This window comes from Aquila chrysaetos, chromosome 25 (genome assembly GCF_900496995.4).
Source record: "Aquila chrysaetos chrysaetos chromosome 25, bAquChr1.4, whole genome shotgun sequence".
NCBI lineage: Eukaryota > Metazoa > Chordata > Aves > Accipitriformes > Accipitridae > Aquila > Aquila chrysaetos.
The window spans coordinates 10,237,475-10,255,325 of NC_044028.1; the positions used below are offsets into that span (position 1 = coordinate 10,237,475).

At 42.8% G+C, this 17,851-nt stretch overlaps 1 protein-coding gene across 2 annotated transcripts in view; it reads right to left on the bottom strand.

Moving 5' to 3' along the window:
• XYLT1 (xylosyltransferase 1) overlaps positions 1-17,851 on the bottom strand; it is a 207,882-nt gene that overhangs the window by 49,701 nt on the left and 140,330 nt on the right. For both annotated transcript variants that reach the window (XM_030002025.2, XM_030002024.2), the window contains 2 exons: positions 13,683-13,855; positions 12,839-13,041 (listed from right to left, as the gene is read on the bottom strand). In XM_030002025.2, coding sequence (XP_029857885.1) covers positions 12,839-13,041; positions 13,683-13,855 — 376 coding nt within the window. The remainder of the gene's footprint in view (positions 1-12,838; positions 13,042-13,682; positions 13,856-17,851) is intronic.

Below are 17,851 nucleotides of genomic sequence, written 5' to 3' on the forward strand. Positions count from 1 at the left end.
ATTCTCCTGTCGATGCTAGGGTATCATTTGTAAGGATGCAGCACTACAAAGAGTTAAGACAGACATGGCTATCCTATCTCAAAAAAACCCTGAGTCCACTTAATATATTTGCTGAAAAGCATCTAAAAAAACCCAAACGGTAGTGAAATACTTGCCTAACCAGCTGCTAATACCCAAGGTTATTTAATTATTAAAACTAAACATGATAGATTTTTAGGTTTATCAAAGCACTGGGATTTTATTTAGTACAGAACGATGCTCCCTGCTTTCCATTTTTTCAGTGTTTGCCATTGCATATTCATGTAGAACCTCATCTGCCTACACGATACATCCCATTTTGACAAAAACAATAATCACTGATTAAATAAGCAAGTGGAGTGAGCTGCAGAAATGATCAAGTCCATCACTCAAATTAGTGAGACTTTGGTTAAAAGAAAAAAACCTAGATATTGGGCTGAATGGGATCTTTGTTTGTTTATACCGTGTATATTTTACATGGCATATTTTATATTCAGCATTTTTTCAGCATCTCTAAAATTAAATTACCAAGAGTTTTGTGTAAAAGAGAAGAAATTAAAATTAAATATGGCCATAGATTTAAAGCAAGCGTTCACTTCATCTAATTTATACATTCCCGCATCCATCTGAAATTTTATTTGTACAAGTCAGTAAGAAAAATGACTTGCTCATTAGGTTGAGTAATTATAATAAAAAATGCTCACTTTCTTCCAAGAAAGTGGGAAGAAAGAGACTTTGAGAATGTTTTATGTGAAGTAAACTCAGTAACAAGCAGTATTAACACCGCTGCCTTCTCCACCCTGCTCATCATTGCAGAGCTTTGCCTGCAAATCGTGGAGTCTGTCAGTGTGGGGGTGAGATCCTGCTGTCCTGCCAGTGGAGACCCTCCAGCACCTGTGAAGAAATGCAGCTGTGTGCACAGCACTCCCCTCCTGAGACATCTCACCCTGGGGCTAGGATCCTCGTTTTCACATGCAGAAGGGTAACGTGTACAGGTATCAGGCTAGGCCAGGCTGCGTGCCAGGGATGGATCTACCCAGCAGATCCACCTCAGATTTAAAGTCCATCATTGTGGGCTGTGTGTTCCTCAATCAGCTGCAACAGTCTTGCAACCTAAGACTCATGAGAAATCTTTGCTTTTCTGGATACAGTTGTTAAGGTGCCACTTTTCCAGCTTAAATGTTAAATTTTGGTCATTTCTCAGTTTCTGAAACGTAACTTGCTCTCGCTCTGACTGTGTGCTCCCCGTGGGCCAGGATTCACCCCATTGCTCCACCCTCACCCATTTGTCGTATCAGGAAACGAGAGCCATTCAATCACATCTTCCCCACATCACTTTCAAAATCAGCACATGCCTGGCAAAACACCAAAGAGCAGTTCACCGCAGGACTTGAGTGAAAACGTTCCTCCCCGCACACTCGGCTCACCGCTGAAGCCACCCCACCACAGCCCCTCTCTGCAGGGCCACCTCCCGGCTCCGCGCAGGGGAAAGCATGGCAGGCGTGCTCCCAAATGCAAAGGTCCAGCGTCTTCTGCAAAGCGCACCAGGTGCACTCCCTGCTGCCACAGAACACGGTGGCTACCCGACGCTTCATGTCAATAAAGAAATGGAAAGTGCTCACGCTAAGCTTGCAAGCAGCAGGAAACCTGAGACCACTGTGCCGCTGCTGGAAAAGGGAGCAGGAAAGCCCCTTCCGAGAGGCTGCCATGTATAGCTTAGTCACTCGATATTGGTATTGGGTCTTGCCATCTCCCTGTTTAATTTGCGGCGTAAACCTAGACAAAAAGCGGTCAACATAGTCTCACACTGCTCTGAGAGCAGATGGTCCTTCTGATGCAGTGGGAAAGATGTATCTGGGTAAAAAAACTTTTTTTTTTTCCATCCAACACTTTCCAAGGAAAAGGCAAGAGGGAATATACACTCATCTAATGATGGCCTTCAATCTCCTAACTAGAGTTATCCCAAGAAATGAGCGGTGGGACCCCACTAGCAGAGGGGCCATGTGGTGCGCTCTGCACCAGGGATGCAGCCAAGAGCTCTTCGTCCTCCCGGTGAGACACCGCTGCTGAGGCCCTTTCACAAACCTCATTTAAAAGTAAAGTGAATTAGAGTAAACCAGGCCCTTCCCGAAGCTCCTCATGGGCCTGCCACTCCCTTTGATCCCTGAGCTGCTGAATCAACCTGTCGGAGTGCATCAATTCAAAGGACCAGAAGGCAAAATAGGGAAAATGGGGTCAGGCTAATGGGATTTAACATTAATTCTGCACCAAGCCTGAAAAGATGGAAGAACAGGGCCTGGGGGGTGAAAGGGATAATGAGCTGAGAGTTGATGGAAGGAAACTTAATTGGTTTTAACAACAGAAGGTCACATTTTGTTACCTTTATTTGGGTTGAGCAATAATCTTATTTTGACAATTTGTGCCAGCTGATGACCTGCCCTGCTCTTCACTGGGACTCTTTCAGAGCAAGTCAGTGGAGAATGCAGTGCTGGAATGAGGGGCACAAACATGTGGCAGAGAGGTCTGAGTGAGAAGACTGCAAAGGGAACGTATAGATCCATTAACTGATGTAACTGGGGCTGATGAGAAGACAATTGGGAGAGTGGGAGGCTGGTGTTCCCACTCACTGCTGTGCTCAACAGAGCTGCAACCAACACAGCCTTATTTAATCACGAGATCAGAAGAGAACCAGCGGTTCATTTCAACTCAAGAAAAGACTATAAAAAAGGCATGTGAATTTAAGTTAGGCAGTCTGTCACCAGCTGATCTCCTGACCCTGCCAAGCCTTACTTCCTAGTGGACAGGAGATGACCTGGAGCGACATCCTGGCTGCCTCTCCCCTCCTGGGTTGCAATGGTTCACAAACCTGGAGGTCCTCCAGGCACTTCGTGATGATACCCAGCACTGGTATCTCTTGACACACAGGCTCTTGACACACCACATGTACCAGTTTCACATACAGAAGAAAGATCAGGGTGTTTCAGCCTTCAGGTACTGTTCTGTAGCTGTCACCAGCAACGTGACTTGACCCCTGCAGGAACAGTTTCGGTGCCTACACAATACAACCTATACGAAGGTTTAGCAATGACATCGACCCTCATAGAGCACGCATAGCCATGGTTCCTGCAAGCCTCTGCCACAGAAACCATCTGGAAGCTACCTTGGACCTCACTGGCATGGCACATCCCATCTTCAGAATACAATGATGTGAGTCAATGCTAAAACATCCTCCAAGGCTGCCCCAATTATTTAAAGCCATAATGTGACACAAATAACCAATTTGGATTTATAGACCTTTTAGTCTTCAGCTGTCCCAAGAATGCATTGTTGCAAGATTACTTGCTAGAAATTACTTCGGGGCAGCAAACTTTTAAACAGAGATTGACTCTGTATTTGGAAGACTTGGCCCCAGACCAGTTCCTAATGTGGCAAAGAGTGCAGTTATCCTGATGAAAGAAAGGTTAGGGATGCTTGTGCCTGCACCTGGTTCATCAAGTAATGCTGAATGATGGATATAATTAAACAGCCTGTGGCAGAATAGAATGTGTGCTACAACAAACCATTTAGGGCCTCATTCCCTCCAATCAGTCTGGAACTACAGAAGTGCAGTCACAAACATAGTTAATGGTATTCAGCACCACTATTTATATAGAGAGAGATTCAGAATTATCATATAAATGCATTGCAACTAATAGTGCTGTGCAGGACAAGCAGAAATGAAGTATTCAACTGTAATAAGATGCAACTGTAAAAGCCAACTAACCACTAACTCTACTTGGGATTGCATAGCAAAATGCAGGTCCTGAATGTCTGCACCACCAGGTCAAAGCTTTCACAATATCTCAAGATCTAAAGTTTTGACTAGTTGGTACCAGGGACAAAGCATGCACAGAGGTGTCCTACTGTCTTCTTTCTGATCCACCCAAGCTCTGCAGCACTGAACATGCACACAGGTATTGCTTTTGGTCTACAGAGGTGTGAGAGCTGAGCCGGGCTTCCTCTGCAGCTTTTATAGACTGATGAAGCAGGGTTTGTTCCCTGCAGAAGAGAATGAAGGCGAAGGAGCCACTTAAGCAATTCCCATATAAGGGACTGCACTGGAAGACCTCAGCCTCATGCTTCCCACCTCTGTCCTGCAACCACCCCCCTCCATCCCATAGCTCCCCGAGCCTGTGGACTGGAGCATCAGCACATGGCGTGGTCTTGGGGACTTCACTGAGTGACAGCAGCAGGCAGACAGAGCAACGCTGGATGCCTCTGTACAAGCTAATACAGTATTTCCCATCAGCGCTCCCCATAAATCTGAGGGAGTGAGGCAGCTGGTAGCCAGCTGGCTCTTAGCTTGCCTTGCGATTCTACAGAGAAAGGAGTTTCCACAGGATCAGAGTAAAGGGAAGAGGCAGTTGGGACTGTACACTCCTGCTACCCTTCCTCTGTAACAACAGTGGATTATTACCGCATTTTATTTATACAGAAGTGCTTTAAAAAAAAATCTGTTGTTCCAAAGCAGCTTTAACTCTACTGCAAAGTATTTCATTCAAATCAGCCCTTCAACTCACTCACATGCAGTAATCCTGAATAAAAGTCAAAGTACATAAATTAATATCAAGACAAGACCAGAATTTATGTATAAATTGGTTGAAAAATCTTTAACATCAAATACCACTCAACTCTTACATTTTTAGCCCTACTTTGGAGAAAAAGAGTTCACCTATTCCTCTCCTTTCTATTTCAATATCACCACTAAAAGACTGAATCAGAACAACATTTTTGCTCACCCTTTAATGGCCTTTTGGTTCACAACTATTTAAGAGTGACTTGGGAAAGGTATAATAGCACATGTTCTGGTTTCATCTTCACTTTGAACTGCCACCAGATATTATTTTGCAGCTGTTTTATTGTAAGTGGCATCCTGAAATCTAAACAAAAAAGTGTCTTAATGGCAATTGCAACAGATTTTTAATTTCCTGAGAGAATTCAGCGAGGCCACGAAGGGAGAGCGTGTTTAAAATGCAATGTTATAATAGGAACGTTTCCCTCTTTCAAGCAGTTTTAGCTTTTGGAATTTGATAGTGATTTTACTGAACTTTCTAAAAAAAACCAAACTACCCCAAAACCCAGCTGAACAGAGATTAAAGAGTTTCTGCTCATAGAACCCAGGTAAACACCACAAGGACCTGTTTCTCTGCAGCTTCTGTTGCCCACCTCACAATTAAATCCACAGAGTAAAAGCCACTCACAGCAAAGCTGCAGGAGAGCGCGCAGGAAAGTCACACCTGGGATTTCCCTAACAACCAACATCCCACCACACTCTCAAACCCCACTGGAGCTTCTTCTCCAGGAATGCAATGAGCAGCTGACTACCATGGGAAGGGCTTGCCAGTATGGGACAGCTACTGGAGAATGTTGCCTAACCATGGATTTAAAGTACAAGAGCCATTCTGCACAAAGGACCCTTTTTTTCACTTGGGTTATCCCAGACTATTTGTCCAGAAAGACAAGCTGTAAGTGAAAAACAGGTTTCATAAATGGCTCTGGAGCTGTGAAGGTGAAATAGCTGAGCTGGCAAGATCCCTCATACTGCTCAATGCCTTCCCCAGCCCCAACACATCAGCTACCCTTACAAAAATACTACTCTAAATATTATTCTAGCATCCTGAAGACAAAAGACATAACTGTGCTGCCTAGGAACCAACGGTGCACATTATCACAACATTTGTACTGTTATATTGTTTATATATCAGGCTGAATGGTATCCCGTGAAGACTCGTATTTAACTCTCTTTTAGGAGATAGACTGTTTTCTCACTCATAAATAAGTAAAAAATAAATTGCATCCAGAAAGCAAATGGCGAGCAGATGAAAACCCTTTGGCTCTTCGCTGGAGAACCTCCCTGTGAGCAGCCCCAGAGCCAAGACAGAAGAGAAGAAGATACCAGCCAGGCAGCCCAGCAAGTGCTCAGATGCTGCAATGCCCATCAAACTGTAAAGCTTGCCATCTGGGGCTTTCATCTGCCAGGCAGTCCTCTGAGTGGTCTCAGACGCTGGCCCAGATGCTTCAGTTCACATAGGAAAAGATGAAGGGCTGAATGTTTAGCACCGTAATCAACAAGATAACATGCTGCCAAGTACAAGGGTACTTTGAGTAATACCGCTATTCTAAAAATGTGCTTTATTGATGCATCTTTAATCTGCATCCACTGCAGAGATGCCTGGATAGCCAAACCAGTCTCCAGTCTGGGGTGCTTTTATTTCTGTTGCCAGACTGAGGCTGCTATGGAGAACATTTCAGAAGTACTAAATATCCAAAAAAGTTACTAAGAGCTGCAGATGTCACAATTCTCCAAAAGCAAAAGCTGCTTTATAGCCTTTGACCCAGTAGGCGAGGTGGAGAAAGAGTAACCTCAGCTGCTGTGGCTTCACAGAGAAAGGGTGGGTCTCCCATCACTAACATTTGCCAGGTTGAAGAAAATACTGTTAACCTCAGATGGAAATAAAATTTTTAAGCCACAATAATTTCAACATTTCACCCCACCCATTTGTGACCATGCGCAAAACCACTGCTTTGCCGACCACTGATAATTTAACAGTAAAACAGAGAAGTGGGATAGCAAACCAAAAAACCTTCAAAATAGATATAAATCTCAAGCAAATGTGCTAGCAAAGTCAGGAAAGAGGAGGAGAAAAGGTTATTTGAGGGATTTAAGAAAGAAGCACATGTGAAATTCTCAGAGAATGCAGATTCAAGAAAAACACTGATAAAGTTCCTTTTTGGACAGGAAAAAAGATTCCCTGTGAAGCACTAAGAGTGGATTAACATCTGGCTTACCAGCTAAAGATATTCTGAGCAAACAAAACTGCATACAATGTCAGTGACAACACTGAGATAAAAACCTCGGGTGCTGGCACTTTAACAGATGTTGTACTGCAGAAGCTACCTGCACTGTACTCCCAGTGCAGTGCTTCAGTTCAGGATAACATTCAAAAGGGCACTCTAAAGAATGCTGTATTATTTGCCTAGTGCCTGGTACATTATTCTAGTGGCAAGGCCTGCATTTCAGAGCAGGATTGCAACAGGTGGCTTTGTATGGGGCGTAAGGACAGATTCAGCCCTGGAAAGTCAGTATCCTTTATACAGGCTTTCATGTCCAGCACCAGCTTATGTACTGCCAGGAAGGAAATATCTGTAAGAGACAGCTCTGAAGTCTGAATCTCAGTGAGACATAGAATTGTTAAATTAAGTCAAGCCAAATTGATGAGAAGTCAAGACGGGGGGGGGGGGGGGGGGGGGGGGGGGGGAGATTGGAGAGACTGGAGAGACTGGAGAGATTGGAGAGAGAGAGAGAGAGATACAGAGAGAGAGAATGTGGAACTGCCTTTTGAGCCAATGTTTTTGGCTATCCTATTTGCCATTACACAGCTTCCATCAGCCCTTCTGGCTTTGGGATTTCTAACCATCAAGAGGGCACAACTGGGTCTCAGACATTTCTCTCAAAGCTAGAGTGCTGTACGTGCATTTCCAATACTGCATTTCAAGCCTGCACATTGCAAAATCTGAGTTTTGCAAAAGCAGGTGAACAGCTCGAGTCTGGTTTACTCACTCCATGCAAACTGTACTCTCTCACCTTTTTCTCCCAGTCACCTGCTTCAAAGGTTCTGTCATTTGGTCAACTGTCCAGGTGAAATCTGGGCAGGTCACAGTAAATTTGACAGAGCAAAAATCATCCCTGACGTAGTTTATATAGAGTGGTAGTCACCCATGTTTTGCAGGGGATGAGTCTGGGCCAGTGGTTCAAACAAGGAAATTGCTGTTTTCTCAGGTAGTTCTGGCACCTGAAAAATAACTTGAAAAAGTGCTGATGCATTTTTCCTGAAGGTTAAACTTCTTTAAAACCTGTTGGTTATAATTATTTCCAGCTGCCACCAGAATGACAACCTGAAGACCTATTCCCTCCACTCCCACGTTTTCTTTGCTGCCTTTTCTTTCACCACTTTGCTGCCCAGGGACCTCATTCAGAAGTCGTCACTTTGGTTTTGTATTAACCAATACTTCATCTGGCTGCTCATAGAAGAGAAGAATTTCAAATAATTAATTTTTCTCACAGCCATTTTGTCTTCAGTTTCCTTTCTTGCTATCGAAAGGCAGCATCCCTGGTATAGCCCCAGTGCAGGACCTAGCCATGTAGTTATTAGAGATGAAAGCTGTGAAGATGACAGATGAGCAAAAGGACAGCTTTATCACTACTAGGCTGTCTACCACATTCGGATTTGGCAGGAGTTCAAAAAAAACTGTTGATTTTGGGTGGTTATCTTTGCTAACAACTGTCCTAAAGAGTCAGGAATGCGGGTCTGCTGGAGGAAATGCAGGACTGAGAGTCAGACTGCCTGTCTGCTGCTGGCTGATTGGGCTGGAAACATTGACCTGAGAAAAAGGTTTACCTACTTCAAAGGGCATCCCTCAAGTTTCTAAAGGAGCATTTAAATCGGTAGATGAATATTGCTATTTAGCATTAAGAATGTTACCTTGATCATCAGAGGACAACACAATGACACAAGAGCAGGTCAGTCAATAGTTCTTTGCTAGCTCATTTTTCTTAATTTCTGAGTGTGTTTCTGACTGACAAAGATGATCTCCATAAATTACACCAAATTGTCACCTGTTTAAAGGACCAGTCCCAGTCATATCACCCCATTTACTTCCTGGAGTCTGTAGCCACCCTTCCCCAGGTGCTATTTGTATTATGATACACATTTCATTCAAGTTGCAGACCAAAACCTCTATTGAATGGGTCTCATTTGACCAAGTCTTCACAACACAGGCTTTTATGGAAAATATAGCTATGCAACCTTTATCCTAAAATAATGCCAAACAGCAAAACACAAGTAGTTTCACTGGGTTTCTTTTGAACTCCTTTGTTATACCTGATTGCTCATAATTGAAAATGTAGTTGTATCTGCATTCCTGGCTCCGTCAATAAGCCACTCTATTTTCTTACTACTCTGAAGCACTCCCCAAGCTTCTGCTAATAATTTTGCTTGACCTTTATTAAGACCAAGCATTAGCTGGCAATAAGATTTGGTGATCCCTTGGGTGATTGAGGCTCAGTGATTTACTGTAAATTATAAATAGTTCAAATGTTTCATTATGTTTATTCTTTATACAAGCTTTGTGGCCAGGTAAGCACTGACATGACATTCACTGTTAAATGATCTCATTAAACTTCTTAATTTAAGTGGTGCAACACTTCACCTGGCACATTATCCAAGGACTCCTGCAATGCACATTAAACATTCAGCATCAATAGATGCTCTACCATAGTTCACCTTGTTGGGAGTGAAATTTCAGTCCCTGAACATAAGGTTGACTACCTGATGCTGTTTCTCAGAGACAATAAATAATGCAAATAGATACCCATGTAAAGTAAGAGGTTAAAGACATCAGTAGCTTTGCCACAGAGTTTTGAAAGAGGCTCTCGGAAGAAAAGACTTTAAATCATGAAAAAATGCCATTAAAATTAAAAAAGCTAAAAGGAAAAGGAAGGAAGGTGCTGATTTATTTGATTTCTTTAAGAATGCAATGACTGTGAGAGATGATTTCTTGAGAACCCTGAAGGCGCATGTCCCTTTTTTATTCACAACCCCAGAGCAAAAGGAGAGGCAATCACACAACCTCCCACCTCAGAGTCACTTGTAGAGGTTTGTCTTTAGTCATTTCATCCCTTGTTTTCCTGCTGAGATGTTTAACAGAGCTGAATGGAGTCAAGGTTGGATAACGCACCGCATCATTTCACTTAGGCCAATAAATAGCATACTGCTTCACGACTAAAGGGAAACACAGTATTTTTGCTGGAAGTGCCTTTATATCCAGAGTCTGTTTGCCAGTGATTTCTACTGTAGTAACAACCAGAAGCACATGGATTAGGACCTCCTTTGTGCTAGGTGCTGGACCTACAGACTCCACAAACTAAACATTAAGGCAAGAGGGAGAATAATAGGGCTATCTGAATTTTCCTGGCTTGCATATGTTTTATTTTACACATTTTTAATTGTTTCTGTCCCAAAATGAATGGTTCTAATATTTTTTTTTCCCCTGCCATTATATAGTATGATCCTTGACATCTGCTTCTGGATGTCTCTTCTGAAGGATGAAGGGCTCCTAGCAATTGTAATGGAGCCTGTGAACATACCAGACTGCTCCCCGGACAGATTTAAGCTTCATCATATAGTATTAACCCCACACACTGAATGTGTTTTTCTGACTTGTAAGGCTGGATTAGCTTTTATTATCAGAAGAGAAGTAGTAAAGGTTTCAGTGTTACAGATGGAATGACAGATGGGAAGCGAAAGCTTAATGTGAAGCAGCTCTGGATAAAAACTATTAATCCACAAAATTCATATGTACTTATGCAGGGAAACCTAGCAAAACCCACTGCAATATGACTAACCAGTGAGAGAAGTGTAAACTGCCCCTAGCCTGTTATGTGACAAATCATGGCATGAGGTCTGAAAGAAGGAAAAACCCCTCAAACACCCTATTTACTATTTCCTGGAAAAACAATTAGCTCTCTATGGGGTATGCAGAAAGGTAATGCCTTCCTAAAGATTATAAAGAATATTATAGCATCTTCACTATGAAAATGAAATGGACTCATATATATGTATCTGATGAGATAACATTTTCCAGGGTTTATAGCTGTAATATTAAAAAAAATTTAACAGTACCTATAAGTCACTGTCATTAAAGTTGTAGCACTGAAAAAGTCTTTTTACTTTTTGTTGAAGTGCATGGTGTGGAGAGGAGGCACATTGCCGTCAGTTCTGGTAACAGAATACTTTGACAGAAAGGGAAGCAAGCACTTCAGACACCTGCCTGGCTGCCGAGAGCCCACCATGCAGCTCTGAGAGAGGGTGCAATGGAGAAGCACAACCTTCAAGAATTTCACCCATGAAGAAACAAGATGGCACTTGTTTAGAGTTTGAATGACTGCAAGATAATACAGCATTATTATAAAGAATCCATTAACACCCAACTGACTACAGTCTAGTCAACAAAGCCTGTGATTGTTTATGGCCATGTCTGTAGGTGACCGATCCCATTTGGCCTTGTGGTTTAACTTGTTCCACAGGGAACTAAGAGCAGTTGAGACCTCCACAGGTCATGGCCTCCGCATTACACAATGTTTAGGGTGGACTTAACACCCCAGGATAACTGGATACATCTGCTGGAACTAGTCTATAATTATACTAGACCTTCAGCAATTATTCTCCTACAATTTAGCCTACTTGATTCAAAGTGCCATCACCTACCTCTTCCTTTACGGTCTTGCATTAGTCTACTTTTTATCATCTGTGTGGCATTCCTCACCAGGAAAGTGAACAATAGGGAATAACAAGCTAGCTTTTCCCAAAACTCAAGAGATATACAGAGAACTACATACTCTCCCTTACAAGCAAAGATAGTATGTCAAAATTGTAAGGTCTCTTCCTGTTGGACACCAAAAGTGTTTAGATCGGATGCAACATGAAGTATCGTGATTTCTTAATTCAAATCCCCACGTTCCAATATCAATGCAATCTGACTCTTTTGCCTTTCCCTTATTTTTCTCTCCAAAATGTGTTGCATTTCACTGACAGTGCTTAGGAATGGGCACTAGCAATAAGGCCTTTTGTCAGTTCTCACAAAATCCTTCCTAAGGCATACGCTCACGGTTTTTTTCATTTTTCACTTCAGTGGGGATTTCTGTCTGAGTAGCAGCTTCATAAGGGGACCCATACTTTGAGAGAGATCTTGTGGAAACCTAATCAGTGAAAGGCAGTGAAAGCATCTAACATATTCCTTTTCTATGAGTATTAAAAGCATGTTATGTCATCACTCATCAGAAAATCTCCCAAGAAAGTTACTTCCCCTTTCATCAATTCAACATACAGAGGAACAGAAGTCACATGGAGAATTTCCTCTTTCCCTCTTGATAATTCTTACGGCCTAAACCCAACAGTTTAAGGACACTTGTTTTTTTGGAGGGGTGGGTCTTTTTTGGATGTTGGGGGTTTTTTTGTTTGTTTTGTTTACGGACTACCTACTTTTGCACAATGTAGTAAACCTCACAGAATGCAGCTGTGGGGCCTGGGTTACGTAAATCCAGAAAGAATACAATTTCACTTAAAATCACGAGCCTTGTCATATGGTGGTGTGTGAAGTTCTTTGCCTGACGCCATGTGAATAAAGATATTCAGGCAACGGTTGGTGCTGAAGATATAATTGACTCCTAGCAACTTATTTGTCACTTCTACTATCATTATCCTCCGCAGAAAAAGTACTAAAAAAAGGAAGAGGAGAACATTATCTTCACTGAATCTACATTCATACCTTCAACACTTTCTGAGACATCAAATCAAACTGTTGATCAGAGCCCTGGGAAGGGAGAATCTCTCTGTGCCTGGGGTCCATCTGCTGAGCCCCAGTACTTCTGCTACTTTACTCATCCCCTCTTGCGGGCGCCCCTTGCTGGAAATAACGACTAAACAGAACAGGCCCTGCTTCCTCAGTAAAAGTGAAGAACAAGTGCTGCCAGCCTGCTCACAGCTGCAGTCCCTCCTAGGTAAGCAGCAGAAACGCAGGGGTGAGGTGATTGTCTCATTGGCTAAAGTGTGGCTGTCAGACACCGGCCTCACCAAGAGGAGTCTTCTGCTGTAAGACAGAAGAAACTGCGCCTCTGACCTCTGCTTCTTGCAGCACAGCATGGACATGTCATCCCTTATATCCTTCAATACATATTTCCTTTAGGAACAAAACATGTACATTCTTAAAATGCTCATTGTACCTGATCGGGTAGTCGGCAGCACTGAGGTTAATGAAGAAATCCCATGGCCAGTCATTCATCTCCATTAAGTCCCTCATGGTCTGCAGGTAGGTGGACAGAAGACTTGCTCCTCCCCAGATAGTTGCCATTCTCCAAGAAGTGACTCTCACATTTGGGTACTGGTTGGCAAACTGGAGCACTTGCCGGTGCAAGTAATTGGATCTCTTTACAGGAGAAAAAAGTAATACATTCAAGTTACTCTATCCAAAATTGTCCCTCCCTGCGTTCACTAACCACCAACTCTACTTCTTGACTTGCTGAGTGTTGCCATTGCTTTGCCCTCACTTACTATGGCGCACAACCTTCTTTTGCTAAATGCTAATATGGAAATGTACAGAGACTCCTGTTTAGTTCTTTTTATTAGTACTACAGTAATCACTAATTGGTGTAACTAGCTCTTATTTATCAATTTTCATCAATTGATCCTGAAAGACTTTCATAAAGGAGGTGACTGTTACTACCTCCCTTTTACAGTGTGAAGTAACTTGCCCAAGGCACCTCGGGTCAGCTCTCCATCCAGTGGGCCACCACTGTCAGTCTGCATCAACTTATCAATAACTGTTAACTAAATGTACAACAGACAGACACGGATAGATAGTCATAGACATATAAGTAGAAATGAAGGCTGTTACACAGAGAAGATAACAAGGAAGTTAAAAAAAAAGAGGCTCCAAACACATAACAGATGGAGAGACAAAAAGTGACATGCACTCTATGCAGCAGAGGTAAAGAGAAGATGAAGATGACAAAGATGGGTAGACCGACAGATGGCCAGACAGGCAATTTATAACCAGTGATATATTACCTTGTCAACATGAATGTAATAAAAATGGTCTTTATGGTAAATAGCCTTAAACATGCGTTGGAGCTGCCGAGAAGCTCTGCCATGAACAACCAAGACAAATGCGATCCTGACTGGGTTGGCTGGCATGTATTCTACGGAGTCCTCATCCCACTGTACATTGTTGTTGGCTTTTCCTGTTCAAAAACAAAACACAGGACATCTCTTGAGTGTATCCACAGGGCAGGGGTGCAGAGAGCAGTACACATTTCACCTTGGCTCTTTCTTCAAAAGCACTTTCTAAGGAGAAGAGAGAACTCATGAGGGGTGCCAGCCTGCATGCCATCAAGATCATACCCCTCTCCTCCATCACTGTACAGGGTCATCACTCCACGGGCAGCAGCCGTGCCAGCCTTCCCCACACAGCCCTGCCCGTGTGCCTCAACCTGGACAAGGCTGCATGAACACAGATAAGTATCCAAATGTTTATGGGTTGGACCAAGCTCTACCTGGGTACGCACATTTCCATCTTCAAAGGAAACACCTTAAAGTTTCTAAGCACTGTTCAAAGTATTCAAAAAAATGCCAACGCCACCTTCCTCCCTCCTCCTCCAGAAATGAAACCCCCCATTTATCAAAAGATGCTGGTTCCCCTCATCAGCACAGCTCTGCTGAGAAGCTGGTGAAACTCTGCTACTTAACAGCTGCTCAGGATTATCTCAACTGATAGCATTTATTTGTAACAGCAGATGTATACTGGAACATTTAAATGGCAACCCGTGTATCTTCACTTCTTTGTGTAGGAGAGGGGCTCTTACAAGCCTATTTTAAAATTATGTTCATTTTTATTTTAATGGAGAAATTTCTGATCTCCTTTTTCTAAAGCAAACACCGCAGTGTAAGGCTAAGACAGGATATACTGATTAACTGAAGACCTGGAGGGACATTTTTGCTCAGGAATTTAAAGTGTTTTGGTTTGTGTAACAGCTCTGTAACTCAAAAACCTGAACACAATGTAAGAAAAATACAGTTTTATCCAAAACCTGACATTAATTCTTCAGTTAAACAACCTCTTCAGTGCTCTGACCTTGTAAGGACCTTTCGCAACAAAAAGACTTAGGAAGAACCTGGAATTTTGAATATAAACAGAACAAGGAAGGAAAGTGCCTCAAAGCTCAAAAAAACCCTCTGGCCCCAATTTTCCTCTTGCATGTTTTAACTTTTTTCTTTTTTAAATGAAAGGCAGTATCATTGTCTCAAAAGTTACTTAGTCCCTTCCCGTTCCCCTACTCCCCACCCCCAAAAAGTACAATTTTTCAGAGTCCTAAGATCTCAGTTGTTACTTTGGTTTATTTCCTCTAAAAGGTAAATCCATTTGACAGTCTTGAAAAGTCTGAACTTCTGATTAAACTGAAAATATGTATTTAATTTTTGGAAATGCATGTGAACATGGGCAGGACTCAAATGTTCATTTCCCACTACAAGTAAAGGTTTGGAAATGGCCATGCATGACCTGAACCAGCTAAAAGCAGCAGCTGCAATCATGTGTGAGAACATTAACACACCTGCCTTCAACCACATGCAACACTTTGGCCAAATATGATACTTCAAACTCAATGCACACCTATGTTCTCAATAAATAACTAGCTCGATAAAACTCCACAGCCAGGCTAGCAACCACCAGTGGGACAGGACTTGAACCTGCTTTGCTTGAAAGTGGTGTCTCCTGGGCCCTCCCAGAAAAACAACAGAACTGGGTTTTACACTCTTCTATAGGAACTACTTATCACCTTTATTTTTTCCCCTCACCATCAGAAAAGCTGGTTTTTTCCTACCTTCACCACAAAAGCCTGGAGAGCCAATTAAGTGTCCAAGTGAGTTAGACATAAACTGATGCCATTTAGGAGATTCCAGGTGTCCAGGGCAGATATTCATACTATTAGAGGTTAGAATTTCCTAACCGACTTGAATTTGAAGGAGACTCAGGAAAAGACCCTCAGCAAACTTGGAACTATCAGAGATGGATCTTCTAACAGCTAACAAAACCCTCAGGTTTGAAAGAAGCTCCTAGCTCTATCATCCTCTTTTCAACATGTCATGGATCCTCTATTTCTTCCTAAAAACACTGAGGAGTGTATCTGGGTAAGTCATACCCAGTTTCTGCACTAGTGCCCTTTGGGATGCCCCCATTCTTCTCCCACTTCCACGTACCCACCATCTCGAGACTCCTTTCACAGACAGTGGGGGCACAATAGGCTTACGCTAGGTTGCAGGACAAACTTGAGGCTGCACCTGGGCAGTTATCAGATAGCCCGAGTACAGCCATGAAGCCCACTGCGCCTTCCAAAACATCTCCTACAGTTATTAAAAAAACATGCTCCTGTCTCTGATTTGATACAAGGAACAAGAAGATATTTGCAAAGCGTGAAAGGAGAGTGAGCAAGAGGGAAAGACTTTTTCCCAGGTTTTGGAAACTGGAAACATATGTAGGTGAAAGTAAACAATACCAAAAGCTTTTTTTTTTAAATGTATTAATTACAAAACAAAAGTTGGACATAGAAAAAAGGCCTTTGCCTGTTCCTTGTTGTTGCATCTTCTCCTTATTAAAGGGAGTAGCATGAACTCAGAAAAAACAGACTGATTGAAAGTTTGCAGAGCAGTTTCAGGTTACCTAAACAATCTGATCCCCTTATTTGTACTGAAATGCCCTTGAGTAATTGAAACATTCCTTTTGGACAACCATGAGAGAGAGATTCTGCTGCAATGGGAACAGCACATCCCAGATGGGATGATGGTTTCAACATCTCCCATAACCCTCCCTTCAAGTTTCACCTCCTCAGCAGTGCTTCCCTAGCACACTTGCTTTAAGTCAGAACCTGTTCTTTCCATCCTGGAGGTCCAGGAAGGTTTTATGTGTAAGACATGTACCCAGTTGCTGGAATAAGGCTCTTTGCTGGACTATATAAGGGGTTAAAAGGCAGTTATGTGCCTATCCAGAAATATACAGAGATACTGAACACTGAAGAGCCTACAAAGTCCCAGAAGCTCACTGCCCCGTGTAAAAGACACTTGCCTCTCTGCAGCCCCTCAAGGAACATCTATCTGCAGTAGTATTGCTCATAAATTAATGCAACTTTATTGCCCCTAGTTGTATTCAGACTACTCATCAGGAAATTTCTAGGCCCATGAGTCACTCTTAACTTTAAATGGACTGTGCTGGTTTTGGCTGGGATGGAGTTAAGTTTCTTCACAGTAGCTAGTATGGGGTTCTGTTTTGGATTTGTGCTGAAAACAGTGTTGATAACACAGGGATGTTTTAGTTACTGCTGAGCAGTGCTTACACAGAATCAAGGTCTTTTCTGCTCCTCACCCCACCCCACCAGTGAGGAGACTGGGGGGCACAAGGAGTTGGAGGGGACACAGCCGGGACAGCTGACCCCAACTGACCCAAGGGATATTCCAGACCGTATGACGTCATGTTCGGCATATAAAGCTGGGGGAAGAAGGAGGAAGGGGAGGACGTTCAGAGTTACAGCATTTGTCTTCCCAAGTAAGCGCTAGGTGTGATGGAGCCCTGCCTTCCTGGAGATGGCTGAACACCTGCCTGCTGATGGGGAGGAGTGAATGAATTCCTTGTTTTGCTTTGCTTGCATGTGTGGCTTTTGCTTTACCTATTAAACTGTCTTTATCTCAACCCACGAGTTTTCTCACTCTTAGCCTTCTGATTCTCTCCCCTGTCCCACGGGGGGTGGGGGAGAGTGAGCAAGCAGCTGTGCAGTCCTTAGTTGCCAGCTGGGGTTAAACCATGACAGTCCTTTTTGGCGCCCAATGTAGGACTCGAAGGGTTTGAGATGATGACAGATTTGATTGGAATGTGCTAGATCAAATTTATAGCTGTTACTGCTGTTTAGCTATTAATTGGCAGGCTTCTGTGCTTGCCATGGGGCTTGTTTGCCTTACTGTATGTTAGAGTCTAGTGCTCATTAGTGGGACACCAACTTAAACGGTATTTCTTTAAAAAACCTCCACCACTAATTCAATAAGACTTGGATGAACAGCATTAAAAGATTAGAAAAAAGCTTAAATTTCGTTTCTTCTATCATTTTCAGTCTATTTATTATGGCCATTTACCTATGCTCAGTTCTACTGTTTCTCCCACAAAACTGATGAGCTTCCCAGTGCATGTGCTTAGG